This window comes from Protopterus annectens, chromosome 6.part0 (assembly GCF_019279795.1).
Source record: "Protopterus annectens isolate FY-2018-M chromosome 6.part0, PAN1.0, whole genome shotgun sequence".
Lineage (NCBI taxonomy): Eukaryota > Metazoa > Chordata > Ceratodontiformes > Protopteridae > Protopterus > Protopterus annectens.
The window spans coordinates 595519800-595544106 of record NC_056737.1 but is presented as its reverse complement, the minus strand read 5'-3'; the positions used below and the strand labels follow the sequence as shown (position 1 = coordinate 595544106).

At 40.4% G+C, this 24307-nt stretch overlaps 1 protein-coding gene across 2 annotated transcripts in view; it reads left to right on the top strand.

The window, feature by feature from the left end:
• The window catches only part of FANCM (FA complementation group M), a 2552324-nt gene that overhangs the window by 1926069 nt on the left and 601948 nt on the right, over positions 1 to 24307 (top strand). Inside the window, exons 15-16 of one of the 2 annotated variants that reach the window (XM_044074265.1) lie at positions 12345 to 12427; positions 12528 to 12596. In XM_044074265.1, coding sequence (XP_043930200.1) covers positions 12345 to 12427; positions 12528 to 12596 — 152 coding nt within the window. Of the gene's footprint in view, positions 1 to 12341; positions 12428 to 12527; positions 12597 to 24307 lie in introns of both variants that reach the window. The other variant, XM_044074264.1, reaches the window with a different exon arrangement.

The following is a 24307-nucleotide window of genomic DNA, read 5'->3' as shown; positions in this document are numbered from 1 at the left end:
CTCCTGTTAAGCCGGATAGGTATTACAGGGTGCCTGAAGCTCATAAGTATCTTTTTAAGAGTCCTAGGGCAGACCCAGAAACTGTTAGCCAGGGGCCTAAAGGTGTCAAGGCTTCTGTTGTTAAGAATCCGGTTCCTGCAGACAAAGAGGCTAGGGCCTTGGATAGATGGGGAAAGAAAGTTTATACTTCTTCCACTCTGGCTATGAGGGCTTTGAATTGCCAGTTTCACATGTTGAAATACCAAAACTATCTCCTTTCTCAATTAAAGTCTAAGGTTGATGCTCTGGCAGTAGGTATTGATTGTAAAGAGTTGCAAGATTTAGTACATGTTTCTGAACACGTGGGTAAGCATTCTTTGCAATGTGGTTTTGATGCTGTACAGGCCTCGTCTAGGGTGGCTGCCACTGGGTCAGTTCTTCGCAGGCACGCCTGGCTAAGGGATCAAAATTTGTCTGAACATGTTAAAACAAGGATTTTAGATGCTCCTTTACAATCTGACGTGTTGTTTGGTCCTCCTGTTGAGGCAGTTTTAAAGAAGATGGAAGACAAAGCTAAGTCTATGCAGACTGTTAAAGATTTTTTGCAGGTTCAGCCTCCAAAGTTTAGCAGAAATTGGCCTGCTAAAGGGTGGACGTATCCTTCTTATGATTCCCAGTCTAGGGGTAGATCTAGACGTGGTAGGGGCAGAGCTCAGGGCTCTTTCAGGCCTAGAACAGGTAGTTCTCCTGCACAGTCTTCAGGTGGGGGCAGGGGTCAGTCCTTTCGTAAACAGACCCAATGACCTACCTTTTCAGCTGCCAGAGCCTTCTCGTCTGGCAGCACCTTTGGGAGGAAGGTTGGCACTTTTCAAAGAAAATTGGAGTTTAATTACCCAAGACAAATGGGTATTGGATATCATACACCAAGGATACAGGTTTTATTTCCATACCTTGCCTCCTTTCAGAGGCATGCCAGACGTTCCTCCTCAACAAAGAATAGAGGCTCACAAGCAAATTTCTCTGTTACTTCAGCTAGGGGCCATACAGCCGGTCCCTATGCTGGAAGTGGGCCTAGGATTTTATTCTCGCCTGTTCCTAGTACCAAAGAAGGGGAACACGTGGAGACCAATTTTGGATCTATCTATCCTCAACACTTATCTGGACATTCCCAAGTTCAAAATGTTGACGTTACAACAGCTTTTGCCTCTGCTGGGCAAAGATCATTGGATGGTAACTTTGGATCTCAAGGAGGCTTACCTTCATGTTCCTATCAGACTAAGTTGCAGGAAGTATCTGCGTTTTCGAGCTGGGACTTTTCACTATCAGTTCTCTGCATTGCCCTTTGGCTTATCTACTGCGCCCAGAGTGTTCACAAAAGTTCTGGCTCCAGTGATAGCTTTCTTCAGGCTGAAAGGAATACAGATCTATCCTTATTTGGACGACTGCCTGATTCTGGCTCAAGGAAGGGAAGAGCTTCTTCGTCATTTGGAATATGTGATAGCAGTGCTAAGATGCCTAGGGTATTCTGTGAACGAAATAAAGTCCAGTCTAGTACCCTCTCAAGACATGTGCTTTCTGGGTGTGAGACTGAATACAGCATCCCAGATGGCCTTTTAACCCCGGACAAACAAAAGAGTCTATCCCTTTACTTCCATCAGCTATCTCATCAGTCCGGGCTGACTGCAAGGACAGTCCTTCAAGCCTTAGGGTTCATGGCATCTTGTATTCTGGTGCTTCCCAATGCCAAACTGCATATGAGGAAGCTACAATGGTATCTCAAAATGTATGGACGCAGCACTGCCAGGATCTAGACACTGTCATTCAAATAATACCTTGCATTCAAAAGGAATTTTTGTGGTGGGCTCAGGAATGACACCTAAACAAGGGACTCTCTGTGACCCGGCCAGAGGCGAGTCAGATTTTAACGACAGATGCCTCAGACAAAGCTTGGGGAGCTCATCTAAATGGAAAGTGGATACAAGACAAGTGGCCTGCCAGACTACAACATCTACATATCAATCTAAAGGAGATGTTAGCAGTCCAGTTTGCATTAATAGCTTTCAAGGATTTACTTCTTCCAGGGCAGGTGTTGATTCTAACAGACAACACAACTGTCATGTGGTACATCAACAAGCAAGGGGAACGATTCTTATCCTCTATGCAGGCAAGCAATGATTTTGTGGGAGACTGCTCTCAGTTTACAACTCAATCTTCAGGCAAGGTTTCTGCCAGGAGCACAGAACTCCTTAGCAGATGTGTTGAGCAGACAATTATGGATCCCCACGAGTGGAAATTGGATCCTCATGTGTTTCAGAAATTGACAGTGTCATGGGGAACTCCAGACATAGATCTGTTCGCTTCTCCACTAAACCATCAGCTGCCAAAGTTTTGCACAAAAGGTTTCATCCCACAGCTTGGAAAGTGGATGCTCTTTCTTTCAATTGGAGCAATCTTCATGTGTATGCCTTTCCACCTCTGCCTCTCCTCCCAAAGGTACTTCTAAAGGTCAGACAGGACAAGCCAAGGATGATTTTAATAGCTCCAGATTGGCCTCGACAGCACTGGTACCCATTACTGAGAAGTCTGGTACGGAAGCCTCCATGGCCTTTGCCTTCGATTCCACACCTGTTGTCACAGGAGGACAGCCATTTGCTCACTGTCAAACTTCACTCTCTTCACCTAACAGCCTGGCATATTCTGTTTTGAACCATAGAGGGTCTCAACTTCCACAACAAGTTTTGAATGTGATTTTGGAAGCTAGAAGGCCTAGTACAAGGAAAGTGTACGCAGATAAATGGAAGAGATTTTTATTTTGGAGTGCAGCAAAAGATTTTGATGTTTCTGAGCCTAATTTGAGTGTGGCTCTTCAATATCTTACTGAGTTACTGGACAAAGGTTTGTCTTTCTCTTCTATTAAGGTTCATGCTGCAGCAATTTCGCTCACTATGATTGTGACCCACCATTGTTTTCTCATCCTTTGTTCAAGCAATTTCTTAGAGGGGCAAAGAATATAAGACCCCACGAAGAGCTCCTACTCCTGCTTGGGATCTCAATTTTGTGTTGGAGAAACTCACTCTACAACCTTTTGAGCCTGCAGCTACTTCTGAGTTGAAATATTTGTCATGGAAGACTGCTTTTTTGTTGGCAATTACCTCTGCAAGAAGGGTTTCTGAATTGCAGGCCCTTATGGCGGTTGAGCCTTTCTTGATTTTCCATAAGGATAGGGTATCATTACGTACTAATCCTTCCTTTATGCCTAAGGTGGTTTCTAGTGTGGCTTTAAACCAAACTATTCATTTGCCTATTTTTTATGCAAATCCCCAAAATAAAGGGGAAAAGATTTTGCACACTTTAGATGTACACAGACAGTTGCGATATTATTTGGACAGAACTAAAGGGTTCAGGCAGTCTCAGCAGTTGTTTGTTTCTTTTGCTTTGAGTTCTCAGGGCAAGCCTGTGTCAAAACAAACTATTTCTAAGTGGATTGGGTTTTGCATTGCTTTCTGTTATTCCCATCATGGCAAGGAGATTCCAGCTGGGATTAGGCCTCATTCCACTAGGGCTACTGCCACTTCAACAGCTTTTTTGAGGGGAGTGGCAACCAAGGATATTTTGGAGGCAGCTACTTGGAGTTCAGTGCATACTTTCTCTAGGCATTATCACCTGCCACTTTACTCTAAATCCAGGGCTGGTTTTGCTACTGCTGTTTTGCAGGGCATCTTGGCAGCTCCTGCTTCCTTGTAGTTAGCCATCCTCCCTTCCTCTGCTTTGGGATTCTACCCAAGTGTAAGGACTGCAGCAATGTGAGATGAAGAACATAGTACAGTTTTGTACCTACCATAAATGTAGATGTTCGAAGATCCACATTGCTGCAGTCCAATTTACCCTCCCTCCTACCCCTCTGTAGTTAGAGGTGGTTGTGTGGGTTGGGTTGTACATATTGTGTATTTTGTATATATTGTACATATAGTTAGTGCAAGGGTGGTGGTTTGGTTGTTTGCTGTCTTTTGGTTTTGACCTTTATTTTTAGGGTCTTCTGACATCTGGGGCAAGAAAAGACTGAGGATATGACGTCGGTCATGCGCATTTGTACCCTGGCGTCCTGATGTCAGTCAAATGCGCCTTGACCGACGTCAGCCTTATACTTTGATATTCGGGCCGACCGAGGACAGCGGACTACCCAAGTGTAAGGACTGCAGCAATGTGGATCTTCGAACATCTACATTTATGGTAGGTACAAAACTGTACTTTTTGCAGTGGGTCCCAGAGGGTGGATGCCCTTTTCTTCCAATGGAAACATCACTTACTGTACATTTTCCCCCAACTCCCCTCATTCCTTCAGTGGTAGAGAAAGGTACATAGGGATCATGCCATTGTGATACTCGTAGCTCTGTTTTGACTTGGGTAGCACTGGTTCTTGATGGTGCTACAGATGGCTAAGGAAGTACCCTGTTACTACTATAGCAGAAGAACTTGCTAATCTACATGGCCACCACCCTGGTACAGTCAAACATAAATGCTGTCAGACTGATGAATTGGAGGGTTAATGCTTATCCCTCTTGAGCACCCTTTCTTGCAAGACATGCTAATCATTTATTTTTCCTCAAGTAGAGACAGTAAATGTTGGAGGTGTGATGGGGGAAGAAAGAGGTAACTGTCAACATATTTTCTGGGAGAAGTAATGAATTGGCGGACTTTAAAGATTACTTGCAGTCTGCACTGTTGGAGATGCTGGGTGAGCAAATTGGAGTAACTAGGGAAATTATTTTTCTGAGCTATTATACAGAGTCAGAATTGCCTAGACAGTAAGGCCTTGCTGAGTCTAATTATGGTGGCTGCCAAAAAAAACAATTAGAAAATGAAAATCAAAGTCTAAACCAACTTTACTAGAAGTAATGAAGATAGTAACAGAATAAAACAACTGGAACTGGGATCTTTGGAAAAGGGCGGGAGCAAATTACATAGGAAAAATGGGAAATGTGGGATCAGTACATGCAGGAGGAGGAACAAGGTTTAAAAGAAGGCAGGATTTGAATGAACTTATGTAATGGTTGACTGACAATGACTTGGTGTATTAAAAGTGATGTATAATGTTTGCAGCTACAGTTGTGTTGGCACGGTTTGCAAGGTATGATGTTTGCAACTGAGATTGTGCTGTTATGGTTTATTTTCATTTATATAAGTATGATTGCCTATGTCATACATGAAAATGTAATAAAGGTGTTTTTTGTTTAATAAAAAAGGCATGCTAATCATTTGAAAAGCAGCCAGGGTGCCTAGCACAAGGAAATAAAACTTAGCAAATTGGGTTTTTTACATTTATTGGAGAAAGAAGAACAAGAATCTGTTGAAAGCCAAGGTTCTTATTGCTTTCACCTATTTGTCAGAGCGCCTTAGAGCACAACTGGCTTATTAATGTGTAAAGGTACATATTTCAGTTTATTTCAGTTGTATCTGATTGCTTTCTGCTGCTCTCAACCCCAACAGCAGAGACATTGAACAGATAGATCCTAAGTGGAGTCATTCACCTACAGCCAATTGGAAGAGTTATACCTCCTCTTTGGGATCTGAACATTTTATGAGAACAGCTGACTTTGACCCATTCAAGCTGGCAGCCTGAGTACTGGTAAAGTTTCTGTTTTGGAAGTCCATCTTCTTAGTGGTAGTTACATCTGAAAGCTGGATCTCAGAATTGTATACTCTGATGGTAAAGCAGAAGTTCACTGTCTTCCACAATGATAGAGTCAGCCTCATGACTAATTCTACCTTCATGCCTGAAGTGATTTTGGAGATATCCCTTAATAAGTTTGTCCAACTGCTGATATTCTACCAATAGCACTAGAACAAGGAGGAGATCATTCTTTTTATGATGGATGTTCACAGACTGTTCCTGCCAGTACTACTTGGATAAGATGAAGTCCAGCAGAAAAGTGGAACATTTGTTTTGTAGCTTCTAATCTTGGTAAGGGGTACAAATAGGTCACTAAACGCATATTCTCCAAGTAGTTAGTGAATTGCAGTGTCTTCTCATTTCACTAGAAATGTAGGCCACTGTTGAGAGCATATTCTTCTGGGGAAGTTTCCACCTCAGCTGCTGTTTTTTTAGTCAGATTTCAACCCAGGCCATTTGTGAGGCAGCCACCAGGTCTTCAGTACATATATTATCCAGGCACTTCAAGCTGGATGTCTAGTCCAGTCCAGGGGTAGAGTGGAGACTGGATTTGGAGGGACAATCCTCCAGGGTATCCTTTGGAGAAGCATACCAGGAGCAGGGAGAGTCCTCCACCTGTCTTTGAGGAGTTGTCTAGAGTTTTTCCCCCCATATACTATGAATACTACTGCAGTAGTAATCTTATGATGATCATAGTACAGTTGTGTGAGAAATATCAATATCAGCAGATATTTACTGTTGCAGTACAAGTTTCTACCTACCTCCCCCCTCAGGATATCTTCTCCAATTCCCAAGCAAAAAAACTTAGCACGCTAAGGTGAGAAACTGAAACAGAATTCTCTCACCCCGAACTCTGTATCAAATTTGGCTCTGCTGCACTTGCAGTGTTCTTTCATGAGGTTTACTGGGGAAAAAAAAGAACAGAAGATGGTTGAAACTGATGTTCCTTTAATAGAGGACGTTGGAGTGACTCTTCATATATGGAGGATATCAGCCCTTGCCTCAACACACAGAGCCCTGGAAGTTTAGCTGGTCAGACATATGTCAGACTGCGTTTTTTCCTATGCGTTATGAATGCTGTTGCAACAGTGAACCTATTTAAACATCTACTATTATGAGTTCCCACTTGGCTATACTTTCATTTTCTCTGCTGTTAGGAGATAACGGCTTGTAATTGCCAAAAAAAACAGTTTCCAACTTGATTGCCAGTTGTATTACGTTTGCCATCACATGGATGTTAGCTGGCAAATGCTCTGGTTAAATCTCACACTGCTAGAAGAGAGGCAGTTTTCAGTGTTTGAGGCTTCATTGCAGATATTTATGTTTTGGCCACTTGGCCTTTGGTGTACACTTTCAGCAAATATTGTTATCCTTTACTATTTACTGGATCTTATTCTCTCACCCTACCTTCTTGGCAGATCTAAAGAAAAAAATGGCAGTTGTTTTAAAACAAATGTTAATTGCACCATTTCAAAGTACAAGAAATTCTACACAAAGAAACTATTTTATAAGGCAGCCTTCTGAACAGCAAGGTAAAAGTAGAAATACATAGTCATTCAGTAAAAGTACTAAATGCATCATATGAGTTCCAAATGACTTCCACATACCTTTCCTGCCTATTAAATGTGTCAGGTCATCTAGTATGAGGGCATCTGTGTTTGTATATTGCACTGGCTTAGGGCCTCTTTAGAGGTCATAGCAAGCCAGTTTCCATGATTGGGAGGTCCAGTGGACGTAGTCGCCAAACCATTAATCAACTCTAGTTTTAAATTATTTTAAAGTTTATGCTGTTCTTATGTTAATAAGTCTATTTCATGCAGTATCTGTTCTGTATTTAAGTATTTTATAACCTGTCTTCATGTTGACTGCAGTAATACAAGCTAAGGGTGTCTCGGGCAATGGGGGTTCACAATGTGCCCCCTTGGTGTCCCCCTCTCCTTCATTTGCCTGTTACATCACAGGGCTGCCTCTCCATACCTCTCCATGGGGAAAACCTAGACAAATGCCTTCTCCCCTGCGATGGGCATGCCAATCCCTCTCTGCCAGCCCTTCAGATACCCTAGCTGCTAATCAAGCCCTGGTCGCATTGGTTATAGTTAGGGCTTTATTCCTCTATGTGATGGCAGCTAAGCTAACAAATTTTTATTCATTGTTCCCTTTTCATTATTATTAAATCTAATCTAACAAATTTTTATTCATTGTTCCCTTTTCATTATTATTAAATCTAAGCTAACAAATTTTTATTCATTGTTCCCTTTTCATTATTATTAAATTTAATGTCCAATGGAAATGCCAGTGCATCATTGTGTGCACATTTAAACATCCAGATTGTCATTCCTGTACATTGGTAACATACAGAGAGTAAATATAAATTTCTTAACCTGTCCTCGTAGTTCATGTTTAACATAGATATATTTTTTGTGTTCTTCCTTTGAACCTTTTTAAGAGTAGCTATATCATTACTTGAATATGTCCAAAAGCTATTTCTATACTTGAGTATTGGATTAACTATACTAGTGAACAGTGATAGTAGCACCAATGCACTTCTCAATGAGACAGTCTGTAAAATGATCTTAAAGAGCATGTGATCCATCAGGCCAGGAAAAGTTGGGGAATTAATATGGAAAGGTACTCTGTTAAATTTGCTCACATACAGAATTTTGCACTTTTTTTGAATTAAATGGCACTTTATTTTGTAGTCTTCATTTGTATAACTTATCAGCATACTTGTAAAATATTGCCTGATCTGTGATGTCTGTAACTATTCTTGCCACTTTGACAAAAATAGCAAACTCCTTAGTCCACCAAGAGAAATAAAGTGAGAAGGTAGAAAAAAATATGTACAACAAGTAAGGACCCAAGACACAGCCCTGGAGGACACTCACACATATATTTTCATGTGAGGTAAGTTAACCAGTTATACCTATCTTATTACATAAGTATTGATGTTTCACACAACACAAAATGTATTACTGATATGTGTGGAACTGAATCAGAGGCCTTTGTAAGGTATAAAGAAGTAATACCCATGTCTTAATCTGTACCCATAGCTTCAAACACATCTGATTAGAATAATAATAAATTTGCCATACAAGAGTTTCACTTGGCAAAGCCATGTTGATGGATATTCATATGTAGACGAGTCGCAACGTTTTCTAAGAATTGCTAAATAACCCTTTTGAATAAGTTGCACAAAATACTGGTTAAACATATAGGCCTATAACTTTCTGATTTGTCATACCTTACATTTTTATAAATAGGCATTAAACATGCCTCTGTCCATTTGGATGGTACAAAACCTTTTTCAAGTGTTTGTAGAAACATTCAAGTAATACTGGTTGAAGTGCATTCTTTATACTGTGTAAAAAATACCCATTTAAACATTCTGGACCAAGAGTGGCAACTTTTTATGGCATTTTCTACCTATTCATTTTCAGTACATGGACATATTCCATTCATTTTTATCAAGATATATATGTAAAGGAGGATCATTGTTTCCTATGTACTCTAAGAATTTTTTAGCTAGCTGTCATGCAACATCTTTTGTTTGTGACATCAATCTCCCTTCTTCAGTTCATGTAATACTTGCACCTTTCTTTTGTCTATACTCTTTAGTATGTCCATAAAACAGTTTACTATTATCTCCAACAAAGTTTTTGGGTTTCTGTGCAGTTAGCAGTATTTTTTTTTTTCAAATCGAGTTCTGCTGTTCTGCAAATAGTTTTAAAAATCTGTGCTGAAGGAATTTCACAGATGTCAGACTCTGAGACAATGGGAAACAGAGGTGACGTGATACCCCTTATTGAACCAACGCAGGATTTAAAGTGCAGCTACTTCAACCTTTGGACTACCAGAAGCCCTTCTTCAGAACTTTATTGATGCTGCATATATTCTCATATATATACTTTCCTCCATAGGGCAACAGTTGTAGTAATGGTACAAAACAGAACAGTGGAGAAAATAGTTAAGATATTCAAGAACTTATAAGATGATCACTGTCAGTTAAAACAAGTTACAAAGCTATAGCAATTAAAATCAGTTACAAAACATGTATGTAAATAACAATATTTACATTCTCAAAATTTTGTATACAAGATGATGATTGCAGCACAGACTGTACAAATAGAACATGAACAAATTTTGGACATATTTACAATATGTAACATATAGGAAGCTCTTTTGTATCTTATGAAAGCAGATGGAAAGGCAGAGTGGTACAATTTTTATTTTTTATGTTGCTACCCCTTGACTTAGTTTCTTACCTGCTTGGTATATGCTTAAGACTACCCTGTTTCTTTGTAATAGGAGCATGATGGTTCTTTGAACAATCTCTATTTTCGTATATTTCTGAAACTATCTAGTGTACCTTCTTGTCTGGTTTCAGATGGCAGATGATTCCATATTGATGTGGCCAGTTTAGTGTTGGTTCGTTCACCAGCAGTGGTTTTGAATCTGGGTCTAATGAGAGATTTGTCATTATTAACATTATCTCAGTTATGAAAATATGGAAACATGAATAATGAGGCAAACTTTGATTAATCTTTAAACTGCAAGACATCCTAGATTAACAATTTTAGTCATTTTGTTACACCTTACCCTTTTTTTTTGCCATTTGTTACTAATTGGTAAATCAAATAGTTATGGAAGACAACCCCAAACCATGTCAAAAATCCATAAAGAGCTGTGGGTGTTAAATGGAAGTATACAAAAAAGATGCTGTAGGTGGGAATGATTTAAGACTTGTTTGAAAAATGCTTTCATTTCCGCGGTAGTGGTGCTGCGGTAGCATTGTCGCCTCACAGAAAGACGTTGTCGCGTTCGATTCTCAGCTAGAACGTCTTCTGTGTGGAGGCATGCGTGAATGGGCGTGCCTTCGTTGAAGGTTGTGCATCAGGGCTGGTAACTCGGCACGTAAACATCCACTACCAAACATTAGCGGACCGGAGTTTCACTGTGGCGACCCCTAACCGGGATAAGCCGAAAGACACAACAACCTGTTAAGCTGTTATGTGGAAAGTAAGAAGAAAATGCTAGAATCATGTTTCTTTTTAGAAAAGAAATCTTTTCTTTGCCATGTATAGGACAGTTTTAAATTGTCAGCATTGAAAGAAGTGCGCTAGCTTTAACTTTGCTGGTCTTTTTGTTTTATTTGTATCTTTCTGTTGTACATTCTAATGGCAGTGTGGCAGCTCTGTGGAAATATCTGTGCCTCACAGCTCCAGCAGCCATGATTGAGTCCTGACTTCTGGTTACTGTCTGTATGAAGTTTGCATGATTTCTGGGTACTCCAGTTCTCTGCCAGAAATATGTTGCTTGATCGGCTAAGGTAAACCTATCTTTATCTTCACATGTTACATTTGCTCTTGCCCTTCTTGCCTGGGTTTTAGCTGAGATCTGTGGACCACCCCACTTACCTGTTAAAAATCCAGAAGGATAAACAGCGTTCAGGAAAACACAAACTTAACTTGAATGAAAACGCTGTACTCCTATGTCATGAAACACCAAAACTGGTCTGTAAAAAACTCCAAGCGAGTAAAAGACTGAATTTAATTTGAAAATAAATAATACAACACGATAACAGAGTTAAGCATTTTCAGTCGCAAAATACGAGCTTCATCAGAACTGTTACAAACAGGAAATGAACTCATTTTAAAAAACTTTTTAGCGCCAAAACGCTACCTTGTAACAAAAGTTCTTAAGAACCTTAGACATACATACCAAAATTACCTACAATAAAAACAATCAAATATTCTATACACATTAAATCTATCAAAAAACATATAATAAATGGTAAATAATATTTGATTAATGAAATAAGTATAAATATATAAAAATGCATAAAAATGCAATGATATCAACCTAATACATATTAAATTTTACATTTTAAAGTTTTATAACTGTAGGAGGACCATAAATATATAATAAAATATGTATACATAAATGTGAATTAATACTCCATCTATGTTAGTAGTAATGCAGGCTTGATGGTGATAAAATCATTTAGTCCCGGTGGATTAGATGCGTCAGTATATAACTGCCACCATATTTCCTTATATGACAAAAGTCCTTTGTGGTCACCCCCTCTTGGTACAGTTATCAAATTCTCCAAAATTGCAAATTTAAATGTATGTGTGTGTCTATATTGTTTTATATGCTTGTATAGGGCATTTTTTTCATCACATGTCTTAATACTGTAATAATGCGCATATATTCGTTTATTCAACTTCCGTTCCGTTTTGCCAATATAAAATCCAGAACACGCTGTCCATTTTGCTAAATATATCACCCATCTGGTATTAAAATTTCCACTAACAAAAGTTATATAAAATTTATGTATATTGTCCAAAATAATATGGCTTTCATCATGTATAGCAAAACACTGTTTGCATTTGCCACACTTTGTGGTTTTGTTATTAACAAAATGTCTGGATATGTCTCCTCTAAGTAATTTTTCAAATTCCGACCCATTTTATATACAAAAACTTACCTGTTAACAGATGCTAAACTGATGTGAATATGTCCAAGGATAATATTTTTGCGTTACAACTGTTGCAGGTGGTGCATCTTGACAGTTTTCATCTGTGCAGACCTTTACAATAACAATGTTTTTACTTTTTGTAGTTTGCTCTGTTATTCAACACAGCTGTGGTTCTGACTAGAAAGTCTGATTAGAGGTGTTTTTTCCCTCCAGTAGAGGTGAGTAGCAGTGACAGTGAAGAAGAAATTGTATACAGAAGGGAAAGAAGAAAAGTGAAAACTACACTGGAGTCTCCTGAGGTGAGTACTGTTTGTACCAGTAATGCTGCAGTTTTTTTAACCTTGAAATACCCTTATCTTTAATCTTGGACAGGTTTAATATGTGTATATATATTTTTAGGTGGAAAATTACAATGATTTTGATTCACCAGTTGCTGCTGTCAAAAAACGTAGACAAGCATTTAATATAGTAAGTCAATTACAAGATTTTACTAGACTACATTTATGTATGAAAAACTTGCATTTATTGTAAAAGTTTTTTTTAAATGCTCCTTACAGAACTAGATTCTTGTTGAAATATTTTCTGGAGAAAACCTTTCCTGAGTAAATGGAATTTATACAGAAATAATTTGATGAGAAGATGAACCTTGTTTATATTTTTGATATAATTATGTATTTGAATATGAACACATTGTCCGTCTACAGTCTTAATGCACTGTTTAATGCGTTTCCTTTAAAATGATCTAATAGCGGACACTTCTTGCTTGTTTGTTTTGGTTCTCTTCAATGCCCACCAGCAGTCATGTAGACCATATGGAAGCCACAACACTCCTTACCTAGCATGGTCTCTGACTCTCTGACAGATTATATGCTGTTCTAACCCAGTTAGATGTTGCCACAGAGGAGAGCTCCTCCTCTTTGTCATTAAGTTGGCTATTATTTCAGTGGTTGGGTTTCAAATCTTCATCTTATATCCGTCATCTAGTAGTCTTGTCCCTTCAGCCCACCATCCCAACATAGCTTCTCCCCAAGATGCACATTTGCAAAATGTGATTTGTCATTGTGTACTGTGGCAGATCCAGTATCAGCAAACCATATACTATTATGATCAGTTGATTTATTGATGCTGATGATTGCTAATACTCTCATAAGCCACTTATTTTGGTTGGTTTCAAAATGGGGCCTTTCTTTTATGGCCATTTTGCCTTTTAGACCCTTACCTGTTTGTCTTCATCAGTGGCTTAGCGGGTCACTCACTTGCCTGTGGGTGCTATTCTTAAATATTGTTTTAACAGAGTAGGACTTGGTGTACTGTAGGATGGCATACCAAAGCCCTTTGCAGTTTATACAAATTGGTACACAGTGGGGTAACATTCTGTATGCAGTCTTCTCTCATTGAGTAGCCATGGTAGTCGATGAACAGAATACACTTAAAGGTCACAACCCCTCAAGGATTATACTGTATCCACAGGTGATATACTAACAGCATTTGGTCTTGTTCCATTAGGGGAACTTACTGGAGTTGAACCACATAACTGCAGATAGTGCAGTACTTGTAAGTCCCTCTTCATGTGGTGTTCAGCTACCAAAGTGGCACATCAGAATGGAATTTTGTATGACTGGAGAAACTCTGCCAACAGCAGATTTCCCTGTAATAGGTACAGTCATGGCCCTGCTACTGCAACTATGTCCTGCCCTGCCCCCATGCAATGATGCTTCTGAACTGCCATCAGTGGCGGCTCCCATAATACCAGATCCCCTCACTACCATAAAGTGGTAATGATTCTAGCTCCATTGTCATTCCTAATGAATACTAAATTTGTATGACTCTCATTTAGGTATATGACGTAGAACAGCATAGCAGAGAAGAGCTATTTAGTAAGGTAGACAAATCATACCTTACTAAATTGCTGTTTCTTACTGTGCTATGCTTCAGTGCAACAAAGTGATCAGAAATGTCTTTAGCACTAGGACACTTAGTACACCACTGTGTAATATACACACTTGTGTACTATTCATAAAAAAGTAATTCCTGTATATGCCATCTCAGTACCATGATCCATATTTCTGAAATGGAGATTTGACAAGCAGCATACCTACCGCAATACACATGTATGTTACTATGCATTGTTTATGAATATAGGGTTTTGATGCTTAAAATATAAGCGGTCTGTAGTTCTCTTCCTACCCCAGGCATTTGGATCTATGTCCTGATACTGACACCATACTGCATCCTGTGGAGAGGAGGGCAGTGATGCATTCAAAGTACTATCCATTGGATGAGATTTTAAACTGACATCCCATTTACTTGCATTGGTGGTAGTGCAAGTGGATGTTAAATGTGCATTGGCACTTATCAAGATTATTGGTCTTATGTTGTACATTAAAAACCAACAGATATACTCCATGGCAAAAAGGGATAAAGCCCTGACAACAACACAAGTAATCCAAGTTTGATGGCTGGGGATGATGAGTGAGTGGCTACTAACTAGCACAAAAGTGACACCTAATAGGATTACTAGATGTTGCTCTGCAGAGTTCTAGCCATTTGAGCCCATGGTGTCGTACTGCATTAAGTGCTAGGAAGTTGATGGGAATATGACATGCAAGAACAGACACTTTCCTGGTAGTCAGTGATCATGAGCTCAAAAGAACTGTTGAGGAGGAAGGGGGTACCCTCTCTTGGGGGGAGAGGGTAAGCACATCCCCAAGACCAGCAGACTGACCCAATTCCTATAGCCCAACTCTCACTTGGGAGCAGATGTCCAGCATATTGAGCTGCTCCCTATAGCCCAGCTCTCACCTGAGGGGCAGATGGCCAGAAAACTGACCTACTCCATATAGCCCAACTATCGCATGGGGGCAGATGGCCAACTAGGCAGAAGCAAATGAACCATAGGACTCTCCTTACCAGGGAATGCGCAGCTTTCTCAGGACAGTATTACACAACCGATTGGTATCTTTTTAACAAACAAGCAAACAGAAATGTCACCAAGCCTTAAAATCATTTAGTATTCCCCCATTCACTATACTGTTTATACACATCTCCTCTTCTTTGTTTTCTGTATTCAGTCACTAACAAAGAAAACCTTTAAGTTTTGCAGTTTGTGCCCTTCTTTCGTAAAATGAGTAGCCATCCTTTGTTCTATGGTTGCCATTTTATTGTACACTTATAGCTCTTCATGCCCCCTTCTTTAACCCCAGATTCCTTTCCCGTTTCTCAGATATAGCTTTTTTCACATGAAACTCTTGTTTAACCATTCCATGCCCTCACTTTAAATTAAATCCCAAAAACTACATGCATAGCCTAATGCCAGAGTAGAAAAAAATGATTTAAAATATGGTATATTTTTTCTTCCTTATTTCGGGCTATTGACACTTTGGTGAGCTGTATTTGAGCTCTGCAGAATATCAAAAAAACAACCATGGAGCTGCTGTTCTCAAAAATACAATAAAGCAAAACAGCTTGTAGGAAAAACAAGAATACTTTTAATAACGCTGCTTTAAAAACATAAAAGCAGGGTAAAACCAAAGTATCCAGTAAGCGCCTTTGTCTCTCTACTTGAGACTTCTTCAGACTGAATACAGTCAACACCACAAAGCCTTTATATAACACATAGCCACATGATTAAATTGACTAATTACTCAGTGCTTTAACCCTTTGTTTTTCAAATAAACTATAAAGTGTTCTCTTTTTATTTAACTCAGGTGGATTACAGGCATTCAGTCTCGCTTGCAATTGATACTCTTTCCACCTAAATTCTTCTTCAGCATCAGATTTACTATCATACCTAGCAACTTGATCCAACACAATGAATTTAAGAAAATGGTAAAACACTCAGACCATCAAACCAATGAACTTAGAAAAAATAAATGGTCTGGGCACACTGGAACAGGCTATAAATTATTTAATTGGTAAAACAAAATAAAGTACAAGCACTTTCACCCTGCTGAAGTGCTGGGCTTTTTCAAGTAAATGAAACAAACCATTGCAACAGTTACAACAACATATAAACTCTTTCCTTTAAAAAAGGCACCAAAATTCCTTAAAGAAATATACCTTCTTCCTTAACGCAACTTCCTTTGGTTAAAAAACATATAGTAAAAAAATTAAAAGTATGTGTAATATAATTAATAAACACATAGAATAACATACATTGTATTATTGTACATTAATAAAAAGTGTGAAGCCAACACCAAAATTCATTATGGTTGCACCAAGGGGAATGTATACACATTTTAAATTTATTATTTCTATGTACTCTACACTTACACTCCTAATTTTTTTTGCTTTTTTAATTAAATATGGTTTAATTGATATGTGGTCATTAAGTCCTGGGGGGTTAGTTGCGTTCAGTTTAATTTGCCAATATGTTTCTCTGCAACACAACCAGTTCTCCCAGTCACCCCCCCCCCTTTTGCAGGGTCAATCAACACTTGTTCCAAAATTCCAAACATAAACCCTCTATGGGTAGTTTCTGTGTGTAGGTGTGTGGTTAATGCATTGTTCATGTTTTTCCTTTTTATATTGTAGGCGTGCTCATATATTCTTTTATTTAGGGTCCTTTCAGATTTTACGACATAAAAACAAGGGTAGTCCCTACATACAGCTAAATAGACAGGGGTATAGTCTGTTTAGCTGTATGTAGGGACTGCCCTTGTTTTTATGTAGGAAAATCTGAAAGGACCCTAAATAAAAGAATATATGAGCACACCTACAATATAAAAAGGAAAAACATGAACAATGCATTATGCAAACACCTACACACAGAAACTACCCATAGAGGGTTTATGTTTGGAATTTTTGAGCAAGTGTTGATTGACCCTGGGGGGGGTGATTGGGAGAACTGGTTGTGTTGCAGAGAAACATATTGGCAAATTAAATTGAACACAACTAACCCCCCAGGACTTAATGACCACATATCAATTAAGCCATATTTAATTAAAACAAAAAAATTAGGAGTGTAAGTGTAGAGTACATAGAAATAATAAATTTTAAATGTGTATACATTCCCCTTGGTGCAACCATAATGAATTTTGGTGTTGGCTTCACACTTTTTATTAATGTACAATAAGACAATGTATGTTATTCTATGTGTTTATTAATTATATTACACATACTTTTAAATTTTTTTACTATATGGTTTTTAACCAAAGGAAGTTGTGTTAAGGAAGAAGGTATATTTCTTTAAGGAATTTTGGCACCTTTTTTAAAGGAAAGAGTTTATATGTTGTTGTAACTGTTGCAATGATTTGTTTCATTTACTTGTGAAAGCGCTTTTACTTTATTTTGTTTTACCAATTAAATAATTTATAGCCTGTTCCAGTGTGCCCAGACCATTTATTTTTTCTGAGTACAATGAATTTAAGATTCACTTTACATTTTTTGAACTATAGTGCTTATTTAAAGCTTTTTAGCATTCCCCACTTGGATTGTATATTTATACTCGTAGATTCTCTTATATAATTATCTTACAGGTTTTTCTATACAAGATGACATACAGGGCATGCATATAGCTAGATAAACCACAAACTTAGATCTTCAAGTAAATTTATCTCTAATTCTGACTCTAATATTATTAACTAATACTTCTGTAATGCTTGTGCACTAGCCCAGTAATCAAGGAGCCTCAATCCTCACCACTAGCACCAATAAGGGACATGCACATTGGGAGGATAACAAGTACACACAGTAACATACAATTTCCATTAAGGGCACACACATATCACAGTCAGTCTGGGGCTGGTTTCTCCCTTTTAGTCCAAATCCCCAATAAGACTCCCCACTGGCACAGCTATAGGGTTCAGATCTCAGCCGAATGGTCAAGCTAAAATCTCTAGCACCCTCTCTGTCCAACCAGTGCTTTGTGTCCCTGCCCAAATAGCTCACGTGCACACACTTCGAGATCTGATTCATATACAAACACACAGACACTCCTGGGGGAAGGCTGGCACAGGTTCACTAGCTATGCCCCCTTCTGCCCAGACTATAAGTTAGAAATCACTGCCACCAACCACTACTTATCAGATACAAGTCAGGCCCTTCCCAAAGGGTGATCAATTCTACTGTGCAATGTTACTATTATCCAAATGGTAAGTGTGTTCAAGCCTAAGGTTATTCTAGATTGGCCTGTACAGTATCACCAAATACATGCAAGTACTCTAAGAGCTTATATATCTCTACACAAAACTAGCCACAGTTAAAAGGTTTAAATATATTTAATAATAAATAATAAAACACAAGACAATACTTATTAACTTAACACAATGACAACAGAGAGTTCAGAAATCACAGGAAATACTTAAAAACAACATTGTAGGACAGTCTCACATAAATATAGAATACATCTACATTAATCTGGCTATATTTCTCTCTATCTCTAAAAGTGATACTAAGATCTAAGTCTTACAGAGTAAAGGAAGTGCTGGTGAGATTATGTGTTCAGATTCAGAAACACATACAAAATGCTCTCTCTCTCTCTCTCTCCCTGAGATAGTTCTTAAATTGATAATACAGTTTACTGATGACTCTTTTCAGATTACATCATTCTTGTCACCTCTACTTAAGTTCTCAGGCTCACATAACTTAAAATGTAACATTTGTGTGTGATCTGCAGCTACAAGGAAATCACAGAGCAGTACACTTTACATGTGAAACCTGGTAATTATCTCTGTCTTAAGACAATAGGAAGAAACTCCTAGCCCAGACATCCTAGCTCTTAGCTTGAGATCACACACCATCGTAAAATTATTTCCTTATTTTCTCAGAGTTTGCAAGTTAAGTCTGTATGTCCCAATTTCTGCCATAAAACATGCATTACATACTCATAGAGTTTATACACATTTTTGCTTTCTTTCCAGCAGGGTGCACTGTGGTTACATTTTTGAAGCTCAGCACATAACACAGTTTCCTTATATTTGCTACACATGCCTGTGGATCATATTAATATTTACAATGACCTAGAATTATTTAGAAATTCTATCTAGCTGGGCTGGCAGCCTCTCAGTTTACACCCCCCTCCCCCGAGAACTCCAGCTAGTTTTTCAAGTGTCCCTTGAGAAACATTGCTTGAGAGGGTTGAGTCTATCTGGGTATACCTTACCCTATTCCCTGTCTTGAGTGCCCATCTGTGTTGGCAGTGCTAACCCCACTGCGGTGCTGCACTGTCATATATGCTTGCAACCCTAGGCTCCATCTTAGCAACTTGGCATTTTGCTGGCTGGCTCGATGTAACCATGTTAGGGGATTGTGATCTGTAACTACAGTGAATTTCATTCCATACAGATAAGGCTGAAGTTTCTGTAGGGCCCACATTATGGCTAGACATTTCTTTTCTACAGCTGCATAGCACTCCTCCCTGGGTTGGAGCCTATGACTGAAATAAACCACTGGGTGCTCTTCAAACTCTGAAGAAATCTGGCTAAGTACTGCCCCCACCCCATGGTTCAAAGCATCCACGTGCACAACAAATTCTTTGCTGTAATCTGGACTGGCTAACACAGAGGGTCCTCTCAAAGCTTCTTTAAGCTTCTGGAATGCCTGCTCACATGCTGGGGTCCACACTACCTTATCTGCCCTGTTTTTCCTTGTCAGGTCTGTGAGGGAAGCAGCTATGGTACTATAACTGGGAACAAGCTTTCTGTAGTACCCTGCTGTCCCTAAAAATGCCCTCACCTGCTTTTTGGTAACTGGTGCAGACCATGCCTGAATGGCTTTCACTTTGGCAGGTTTTGGCCTGATCTTACCACTCCCCACTCTGTGTCCCAGGTAGGAGACCTCTGTCATACCCACCTGACATTTGCTGGGCTTAATGGTCAGCCCTGCCCTCTGTAGTCTGCCCAGCACCTCCTTGACCTGCTGAAGGCGCTCTTGTCAGGAATGGCTGTAGATGACAATATCATCTAGGTACACAAAGGGCAAAATCTCATGCTAGGATATGATCTGCCAGCCTCTGGAAAGTCACTGGGGCATTTTTCATCTAGGAGGGCATCTTTGTGAACTCATACAAAGAGAAGGAGTCACAAAGGCTGACCTTCTCTCTGTAGCACTGGGAGTCAAGGGCACCTGCCAGTAACCCTTGGTAAGATCATTAGTGGTAAGATACTTGGCCCCAGCCAGCTGCTCTAGGGCTTCATCTGTCCTAGGCATGGGGTAAGCATCTGACTCTGTGTAACTATTTAATTTCCTGCAGTCCACACAGAACCTGGTGCTCCCATCCTTCTTTGGCACCAGCACCACTTGGGAGGCCCAGGGACTGTTGGAATCCTGAATTACCCTTAGTTCCAACGTTTCCTGCATCTCCTCCCTCAGAATCTGTTTGACTCTCTCAGGCACCCTATAAGGGGCCGGCCTAATAGGCCTTTGGGATCCTGTATCCACCCAGGTGGTGCTGCACCAGGTAGGTGCACCCTGGGTTCCCAGTGAATATGTCCCTAAACTCCTGTAACGCTGCCAGATTTCTTGAACCTGGGTAGGAGATAGCTGCTGGGACATTGCTACCTCTTCCACTGAGGTGTCAGTCCGAACAACCTCACTGAGGAGGTCAGTCACCAGATCTCCCTCAGACTCCTCCTGCAGTCCACTGCAAATACTCAGCACAAGGGCCTCCCTATCATGGTAAGGTTTCATCATGTTAACATGGTACAGTTTGTACTCCTGCCTCCTCCCTAGCAGTTCAACATGTAGTAAACATCATTGACCTTCCTTACCACCTTGTAGGGTCCCTCCCAGGCTGCCTGCAGCTTGTTGTCTGACAGGAATGAGAACCATTACCTGCTGCCCTAGAGCATACTCTCTAGCTCAAGCATTCCTGTCATACCAGACCTTTTTCTGCTGTTGGGCTTCTGACAGGTTCTCCTGGACCAAGCCCATGAGATCCCTGAGCCTTGTCCTGAAGTTTAGGACATATGCCACAACAGAGTCCTTGTGAGATTCACACTCACCTTCCCACTCATCACGAATTAAATCTAGAGGCCCCCTCACCCTATCCCCATACAGCAACTCAAAGGGTGAGAAACCTGTGAATTCCTGAGGAACCTCTCTGTAAGCAAACAACAGACTGGGCAAATATTTTTCACATTCCCTCTTAAACTGGTCTGCGAATGCCATAGCAGGGACTTGGGTGTAGAGTTTAACCTCTCAACAAGACCATTAGTCTGGGCATGGTAGGGGGTGGTCTTTAGGTGCTCAACCGCACAGTACTTTCACAGACAAGTCAGCAGGTCTGACATGAAATTGACACCTCTGTCAGTCAGTATTTCTTTTGGGAAATCTACCCTGCTGCAAATCTCTAACAAAGCATTTGTCACATTTTCTACCTCAATGGAGGACAAAGCCACTGCCTTAGGATATCTTGTAGCATAATCTACTACCACTAGGATATACTTTTTCCCTGTGGACCTTGGGGTACTCAGAGGTCCCACAATATCCATAGGTACCCTCCGAAATGGCTCCTAAATCACAGGCAAAGGCATCAAATGAGCTTACATCTTGTCTCATGCCATGTCTACCTTTTGGCACTGCTCACAGGTCCTGCAATACCCTGTTACATCTCTGGAAATTCCAGGCCAATATAAGTTCTACATAATGTGTCTCTCTACATTTTATGTCCATATGACCTGCAAAGGGAATATCATGGGATATGGCTAGAAGTGCCAGACAGTAGGCTCTAGGCACTGCTGTATTCTCTCACCCTCTAGCCCTCCCTCAGGGGTCCACTCTGTAAACAGTAACCCTTTGTCCCAGTATGCATATTTCCCCTTCCCTTGAGAATCAGGTGCCTCAGTAGCTACCTGCCTCAGGCCTTGTAATGTAGGGTTTGAGAGCTGAGCCTGTCTCAACTCTTTCTTTGTAACCTTTCCCAGCTCTCCTTCCATAAAAGGTCTGGCATCCACTGACAGTGGTGCCTCACTGTCAGCCTGGATAATACTACTCTCTTCTACCCTCGCAGTCACTCTGTCCAAGGGACCATCAGTACTCACAAGCAGCTGTGGCTCACCTTCTGCTTCACTGTTACAGTGTAGCTCCCTCCCCAAAGTAGCCATCTCACCAGTCCTGGCTGCAAGTGTGAGGTCTGTCTGGGTCTCCTCAGGCTTCCAGACTCACATGCTTGTCTCCAAGCCTGACTGCGTGTAACTGCATGACCACACGGTTCTGCCTTATCAAAATCCTTCCCTATCAGGTCATCTGCAGGATGATAGTTTGGTACCCCTGTTGTCTCAAGACAACGTACTATTGGCATTTTGTCATTCCCACTTACTGGCTCTCTCACCTTTTGTTCCCCACCTTGCCTCCATGGACATATATATGCTACATGGCCCCACTGGTTGCATATAAAACATTTAACTTTAGGTCCTGGACGTGTACCTGGACTAGTGGCTTCCCCTACTACTGGCAGATTCTGTTGGGGTAGTCCGGACTGCACACCATCGGTTCCTTTAGACCCATGAACAGCACTGGGTATCTCTTTCCTCTGCAGGGATGCCCTGCTTGCTAGGTATAGGACTCCCTTCTTCCCTAACTCATCTACAGTAAGGCATTGTCTATCAGCTAACCAGACCCTTATGTCCTCAGCCAAAGTGCTAAGGGATTTTTCCCTCACCAAAATGTCTGCCATCCCTTCAGAGCTGGTGACCTGACATCCACTCAACCACCTATGAAACTAAGTGCTATAAGCTTCAGGTGTTAGCTTAAAGAATTCTAGCAAACAATTCTTTACAACATTATCATTTAAAAAGTCATGATCAGACATTTTGGATAGAGCATTTACAGCTTTACCATGGAGTAAGGGGGTCAGGATCTATACCCAGAGCCTTTGGTCAACATCATACTGTTTACATACCCTCTCAAACATATGACTGAAACTATCAAAATTATCCCCCTCTGTAAATTGTGGAAGGAATGTACTGACCTTTTGTGCTTCTGGGGTCCAGTTACTCCTTTCCCCATTACCTCCTTGACTCTGGCAAAGAGTCAGCATCTCCTTTTCATGTTGCCTCTGCCTGTCTTCTCCTCAGCTTCTATTTCCAAACGCCTGGCCTCCAGCTCAAGTCTCTTTAGCTCCAGATGGATTAAGTCCTCTGTTGAAAGGTTGAGCTGTTCATTCTCTTAAGTGTTGTACATCTCCACAGTCAGTCTGGTCGTTGTCCTGGTTGCTACTCTCGGCTGCAGCTGTGACTAAAGCTGCAATCAAGTCTGCTTTAGTCAGATTTCCATGCACCAGTCCTTTAGCCTGGCACATCTCAGCCAAATGACTTCTTGGCAACTTGCCATATTCCTCTGCTGATATGCTTGCCTGCTCTCCCTGACTAACTAAACTAACAAAAGAAATAATTGTGACCTGAACTCTGAATGTTCACTGAGTGGCTGATTTAGAGTATAAAAACACCTTCAGTGGTCACTGTACACAAGCTACAGGAATTCACTAATCACACCACTACAAGCCAATTAATATGTGATGTGGCTACCTCACCACTGTCAAACAATTAGTATTTGATGTGTATATCCCACCACTGCCAAACAATTAATATGTGATGCCCGTGCACTGCCCAGTAATCAAGGAGCCTCAATTCTCACCACTAACACCAGTAAGGGACATGCATATTGGGAGGATAAGAAGTACACACAAAGTAAAGTACAATTTCCCTTAAGAGCACACACAAATCACAGTCATTCTGGGGCTGGTTTCTTCCTTTCTCTCCAGATCCCCAATAAGACTCCCCAATGGCACAGCTATAGGGTTCAGATCTCAGCCGAATGGTCAAGCCAATACCTCCAGCACCCTTTCTGTTCTACCAGTGCTTAGTGTCCCTGCCCAAGTAGCTGACACACATGTACACACACACGCGCACACACACACACACACACACACACACAAACACTTTGAGATCTGATTCATATGCAAACACACAGACACTCTTGGAGAATGCTGGCACAGGTTCACTAGCTATGCCCCCTTCTGCCCAGACTATAAGGTAGAAATCACTGCCACCAACCACTACTTATTAGCTGATAATAAGGCCTTTCCCAAAGGGTAACCAATTCTACTGTGCAATGTTAGTATTATCCAAATGGTAAGTGTGTCCAAGGCTAAGGCTGATCTAGAGTGGTGTGTACAGTATCACCATATACATGCAAGTACTCTAAGAGCTTATATATCTTCACACAAATTCAGCCACAGT